General features: G+C 57.9%; 3 protein-coding genes across 5 annotated transcripts in view; all 3 read left to right on the forward strand.

Moving 5' to 3' along the window:
* The first annotated feature begins 1,622 nt into the window (after positions 1 to 1,622).
* HYAL1 (hyaluronoglucosaminidase 1) lies at positions 1,623 to 5,011 on the forward strand. 2 transcript variants are annotated; one of them, XM_011364704.2, is made up of 4 exons: positions 1,623 to 2,248; positions 2,601 to 3,514; positions 3,870 to 3,959; positions 4,136 to 5,011. In XM_011364704.2, exons 2-4 carry the CDS (start codon positions 2,615 to 2,617, stop codon positions 4,451 to 4,453), a joined length of 1,308 nt encoding a protein of 435 aa, XP_011363006.1. In that variant the 5' UTR covers positions 1,623 to 2,248; positions 2,601 to 2,614; the 3' UTR covers positions 4,454 to 5,011. The 2 variants fall into 2 exon arrangements, with proteins under 2 accessions (XP_011363006.1, XP_011363005.1); XM_011364703.2 differs by having other exon boundaries at positions 1,624 to 2,248; positions 2,591 to 3,514.
* A 134-nt stretch (positions 5,012 to 5,145) lies between these two features.
* NAT6 (N-acetyltransferase 6) overlaps positions 5,146 to 6,041 on the forward strand; it is a 4,819-nt gene continuing 3,923 nt past the window's right edge. The window contains exon 1 of one of the 2 annotated variants that reach the window (XM_011364709.2): positions 5,146 to 5,765. In XM_011364709.2, the coding sequence (XP_011363011.1) occupies positions 5,536 to 5,765 (230 nt within the window). In that variant the 5' untranslated portion in view covers positions 5,146 to 5,535. The remainder of the gene's footprint in view (positions 5,766 to 6,041) is intronic. The other variant, XM_011364710.2, reaches the window with a different exon arrangement.
* HYAL3 (hyaluronoglucosaminidase 3) overlaps positions 5,691 to 6,041 on the forward strand; it is a 7,171-nt gene continuing 6,820 nt past the window's right edge. Inside the window, 1 exon segment of the mRNA XM_011364705.2 lies at positions 5,691 to 5,765. The gene's annotated coding sequence lies outside the window, so the exon portion shown is untranslated.

Raw genomic sequence — 6,041 nt, forward strand, 5'->3', positions numbered from 1 at the left:
CCTGGAAGACAGCCTTGGAGAAAGCGCAACTTGAGACAGCCAGAGCTGTCTGGTGGGTAAACTGGGTGAGGGGAGCAGGGAGTGAGGTGGCTCAGGGGCCTGAGGTCTGTACAACCAGAAAGCAGGCAGAGCTGGACCTTGAAGCTGGACTGACCTGTCAATGGAGCATAAAAAATACATTCCTGAGAGGAATCAGTTCTTCATCCTCAGCCTCTGGGTTGTCCAAGAGGGTTATCAGATGTGCGGCCTAAAGGTGGACACCAGGAGGTCTCGTCACAGCCCGCGGTCTGGATATGTGAGTCCTTCAGGGGCTAATCAGAGGATTGGCTGGAACTCTGAGGTATGTCCAGGTGTCGATGTAGGACTGGACAGTTAAAAAGCTTAAGTCCCCAGGCTACTTGAAACAAGAACAAAATCTTTCCTTGGGCCTCAACCTACTTGATTTTAATAATTTAGCAGTTTGTCTATAGTGGTTCCATTTTATTTCTTCGGTCTGTTCCTCAGACCCCAGACACATGCCACTTGAACCAATCGGACCAGAATAACCTGGCAGAAGCTGGCCTATAGGTGGGGCCCTGGGGTGGGGAAGGGCTTCGGGCACCCCAGCTGCTTCCTGCTGTTTCACCATTAGATCGTCTCTCTTGGACCGAAGCCAACTAGAGAATGCTTGCTGGCCTGCTGGTTGGCTGGATTGTGCCAGTTGCAGCACTAGGTTTCCGGGGGCACCAGGAGGTAGCATGGAGCCCTTGGGAGTTTGCCAGGCTCTCTGAACCTAATGGTCATCACTCTGGGACCCTGCTTCTGGAACAGGCTCAGCAGCCTCCACCTCTGTGGCTAGGTCATGGCTGGTGTGCCCACAGCCCCCAGCACCCTGGATCCTCCTCTCCATCCCTGCCAGCTTCTCCATCCTAGTCAGCCCGAAGGACCAAACCCGGATGGCAGCCATCCGTGCCACTGCTGGTGACCACTATGCTGGAGACCACCATGCTGGAGGGTCACTGGCTCAGGCTCAGACTGGGCTGTAGACCCTGGCAGCATTTTCACCTGGGCCAGGGCCATGATGCTCCCTTCACCCCACCCTGGCAGGCAAGCTTGGGCCTGGGCACCTAACAGGTCTCAATCACTAGCTTCTGAATCAGCACACAAGTGAAGTCACCAAGGAATGAACAAGCATGCAGTCACTGATACACCCTGCACAGACCCGTGGTCTTACCAACGTGGTCTCACAGTCACAAGACAGCTGAGTCTCACACTCTGCTGGAGTTTGCGTGGAGGCCCAGATGGCCACTAACTACACCTTCACAGAGATATAATAATCGCTGAGCCAGCAAGTGTACAGAGGGTGACAACACAGGCCTGACTTCATGAGCACAGTGCCTTTCAGACACAGGTCCCTAAAGCAGGGATGACTTATCTACCAGGCACAGGGCCTAAGAGCCACAATACTTCTAGGGACCCACAAACATGTTTTGATTTTTATTTTTTTAATAGAAGAAAAAATATAAATAATATATAACGAAGTCATTCTGGATTGTATTTCTTTATACCAACATTGTTGTAAAATATATTTTTAAATATTTTTTGAGGAAGGGACTCACAAAGGCAAAAGTGTCCAGGGCTCCCAGATGTCATGATGCAGCTATGCAGGGCAAATTCACTCCCTGGGTATTCTCCCGAGGCACCCAGACTCCAGTACCACAAACAGGCCTGCCCAGCTGGGCAGCCACCCAGACAACCCCCCCTGCACTGCCTCAGTCCAAATAAAGCCACCCCCACCTCAGTCCAAATAAAGCCACAAAGCCCTGCCCTAATGCTGACAGTGTGGGAGGAGGGGCCACTTCCTGCCCAGGCCCCACCCCGACCAAGAGCACTTTGCTAGGGATGCTGAGGTGGCTCTGCTGCCTGGCCCTGGCCCTCCGAGGCCCGCCCCCATACTGGGTGGGGTGACCCCCCTACAAAAGCTCAGAGTTGTCAGCAGCCACTTCTTCCTCCAAGAGTCTGGTGCAGCTGGAACACAGTTAAGGAACAAAGAATCTTGCTGATTCTTGTCTAGGCGCTCACCCTGGGGTCAGGAAGTTTGGAGAATGAGGCCCTTCAGCCCTGAGGTTTGCAGGAACAGTGGACAGACTGGTGGGTGGATATACAGGAGAGCTGGGCCAGCCAGTCCTTGATCACTGAGCATCCCCCCTCCAACGGCTGGCTGGGATTCCCGGAAGAAGGAGACAGAAAAGGCACCCCCATTAGTCAGGTAAGCCTGGGGGCCAAGGGCCTGGCTTCCTGCCAGTCTTCTTAGAACAGATGTCATGGCTTCTGTGGCCCTTGGGGAAGTAGGGTGGGTGAGCCTAGGCCAGGGCAAGGCCTGTGGGAGACGGCAAAGGCTGGGCCCTAGAGGAAACTTAGACATGCCCTCCAGGGACTTTGTTCCTTTCTATGCCTTTTCTTTGCCCTTTGACCTCCCTGAGCCCTGCGGGTTGATGTTTACCTGAAACCAGACCAGGGGTGGATTAATGAGCCAGGGGTTTGGACTGCTTGCCCTGAGCAGGCGTCAGAGAGTTCAAGGCCTGCTCTCAGCTCTGCCTCCCGTGGCTAGGTTTCCCTAGACCTACCCTGTGCCATGGCAGCCCACCTGCTTCCTGTCTGCGCCCTCTTCCTGACTTTGCTCGGCATGACCCAAGGCTCCGGAGGCCCTGTGGTACCCGACCAGCCCTTCACCACCGTCTGGAATGCCAACACCCAGTGGTGCCTGGAGAGGCACGGCGTGGACGTGGATGTCAGTGTCTTTGATGTGGTGGCCAACCCCGGGCAGACCTTCCTTGGCCCTAACATGATCATTTTCTACAGCTCCCAGCTGGGCACCTACCCCTACTATACATCGGCTGGGGAGCCTGTGTTTGGCGGCCTGCCCCAGAATGCCAGCTTGGATGCCCACCTGGCCCACACATTCCAGGACGTCCTGGCTGCCATGCCTGTGTCCGACTTCTCAGGGCTGGCAGTCATTGACTGGGAGGCATGGCGCCCACGCTGGGCCTTCAACTGGGACACCAAGGATATTTATCGGCAGCGCTCACGGGAACTGGTAGAGGGGCAGCACCCTGACTGGCCAGCTCCTTGGGTGGAAACAGCGGCCCAGGAACAGTTCCAGAGGGCTGCACGGGACTGGATGGTAGCCACCCTCAAGCTGGGACAGGCACTGCGACCCCGTGGCCTCTGGGGCTTCTATGGCTTCCCTGACTGCTATAATTATGACTTTCTAAGCCCTAGCTACACAGGAGAGTGCCCACCAGGTATCCGTGCCCAGAACGACCAGCTGGGGTGGCTGTGGGGCCAGAGCCGTGCCCTCTACCCTAGCATCTACATGCCCTCCGCGCTGGAGGGCACGGGGAAGGCACAGATGTATGTGCGGCACCGTGTGGGTGAGGCATTCCGTGTGGCTGTAGATGCTGGGGACCCCAGTCTGCCGGTGTTACCCTACGTCCAAATCTTCTACGACATGACAAGCCGTTTTCTGTCCCTGGTAAGTCTCGTTCTGTGACCCTGCCCACCCTGTACCTTACCTCGTCAGGCATTAGGCCCAGCAGCTGAGGCCATACAGGCTTTGGGCATTTTCATCCATTCATTCTCTTGTTCTTTGAACACCTATCGTGCGCCAAGCTCTGTGCTAGGCACAGGTGGTTCAACATTCATTAGCGGGATGTAGTCCCCACCTGCATGGCCCTCACAGGCTAGGGAGGGCACAGGCTGGCCATTGGCCACCAGGGCCAGAGCAGCCCCGAGTGGGGGTTATGAGTTATTTACCTCATCCAGTGTTACAGTAATCTGCTGTGGAGCGGGAGAGGGGCTCCACAGAGCTGTGCTGTCCCTTTCCCCAGGATGACCTGGAGCACAGCCTGGGGGAGAGTGCAGCCCAGGGGGCAGCAGGAGTGGTGCTCTGGGTGAGCTGGGAGAACACCAAAACCAAGGTAAGCTCAGGCCCAGGGTGGGGGCGAGGGCGGAAGGTGCTGCCCTGCTGACTGGGGAGACCTTGGTCCACCCTTCCCACTCCCGAAGTCCCGGCTGGCCAGCAGGCGAGGGCTTCAATGCCCTAGGTAGGCCCATGCATGGCCGTGGTGTCCCCGACACTCCCTCTCCTACCCAGGAATCATGCCAGGCCATCAAGGAGTATGTGGACACCACGCTGGGGCCCTTCATCCTGAACGTGACCAGTGGGGCTCGTCTGTGCAGTCAAGCCCTGTGCTCCGGCCATGGCCGCTGTGCCCGGCGCCTCAGCCACTCTGACGCCCTCTTCACCCTCAACCCCGCCAGTTTCTCCATCGAGTCCACACCTGGTGGTGGGCCCCTGACCCTGCGAGGTGCCCTCTCACTTGAGGATCGGGTGCGGATGGCTGTAGAGTTCAAATGTCACTGCTACCCTGGCTGGAGGGGAGCATGGTGTGAGCAGCAGGGCACCTGGTGATCGGCCACACACCGGGACACACAGAGTACCACTTAATGCACTCTGGGCCCGGCCAAGGCTTTTTCGAATACAGGCAGTTACATGAGTCATGGTCAGTCAGTAGTACACTCAGCCACTGTCATGAGCATATACCTGCGCATGCACACATGCTTACAGACCGAGATAGTTCCATAAGGAGTTCGAGACTCAGGCACCCACCAGCAGTCAAAAAATCTCTTCCAGAGACACTGAGCCAGTCTTTAAACTGCAGCAATCACAAAAACTGACATTCACGGAGCGCCTACTCTTCTCCAAGTCCTGTGCTAAGCATTTTAAGTAGGCTAACTCATTCAGTCCTAACAAGACGCTATGAGGAAACTGAGGCACAATGGGAGAGAAAGCCCTCTGCCCAAGGTTGCACAGCGAGAAAATAGGGAAGCTGAGATTCGAACCCATGCTCTTTGGCTATAGAGGTAGAGCCCTTTGACTCTTACTATGTGTTGATGGTAAACAGCCCTGCACGCAACTTGAATCCGTTCAGAGGCACCAGCCCCGAAAATAAAGCAAATGATTCTTGCATCAAATGCTGTTTATTGAGCGCCTAAAATGTGCAGGCGCCAGGATCCAGAGGGCACAGTAGTCTCGTCTCTCAGATCTGACGTCAGTCCGAGGGCGGCCGCTTCCCAGGGCGGGGCCCACATTTCAAGAGGAAGTTCCACCTGGTCATTTCCACGCTGGACGGGGGCAGAAGGCCGGGAGCTGAGACAAAGCGGAGCAGGGGCGAGACCTGAGTCCGGGGGTGAGGCGGGAGCGGAGCCAACTGGAGGAGGGGCCTGCCCGCCCAGTTTAGGCTTGGGGAACACCAGGCGCCAGCACCGCCTCCGCAGAGCCAAATCGAGGCGGGACCTAAGCGGTGACGCACGGAGCGAGAGACTGGGCCTCCATGGGGCGGGGCCCGGAGGGGCGGAGCCAACAGGAGATGGAGCCAGCGTTGGGTCCGAGTGGCGACGCGCAGGGAGCAGGGCTGGGTTCAGCGCGCTCGGGCGGGGAAGAGGCGGAGCCAGGGTACAGACCAAGTCTGCGTCCCGTCAGTGTTATGACGCATGGGCCGGGGGCGGGGCCTAAGAGGGTCACACGGGGGCCTGGGGGCGGGGCCTGGCCGCCCCGGGAGACTCTGGACCAAGTGGTGCGCCGCGGCTTGCGACGACCGCAGTGCGTCCGCCGCACCGCTAGGGGCCAGCGCGAGCGGACGGAGGAGTCCGAGCCAGAGACAGCGAGTTCCCGATCTGTGCGGAGCCAGGACGCCGAGCATCCTGGATCCCGGCTTCAACATGTCAGTACCGCCCTCACCCCGTGCGCTGCGTGTCCGTGCTCTTTATACCCCGCGCATCTGTCTTCTCCGCGCGTGCAGTCAAGTGCCTGTGTCGCCCCGCACGCCCTCCCTGTGTCTGTGGTTCCCTCCCAGAGCATGCCGAACCACACCCACCCAGAGTCAAGCTCCCGAAGCCCCTCACCCCCACAACAGCACGGTTTGCCACCCACTAAGAGGGAGGGGAAAACCGAGGCACCAGAGGGACAGTGCCTCCTCTCTCTGAGGACCCAGGGGCCC

The sequence above is a fragment of the Pteropus vampyrus genome, unplaced genomic scaffold (assembly GCF_000151845.1).
Source record: "Pteropus vampyrus isolate Shadow unplaced genomic scaffold, Pvam_2.0 Scaffold100, whole genome shotgun sequence".
Classification (NCBI taxonomy): Eukaryota; Metazoa; Chordata; class Mammalia; order Chiroptera; family Pteropodidae; genus Pteropus; species Pteropus vampyrus.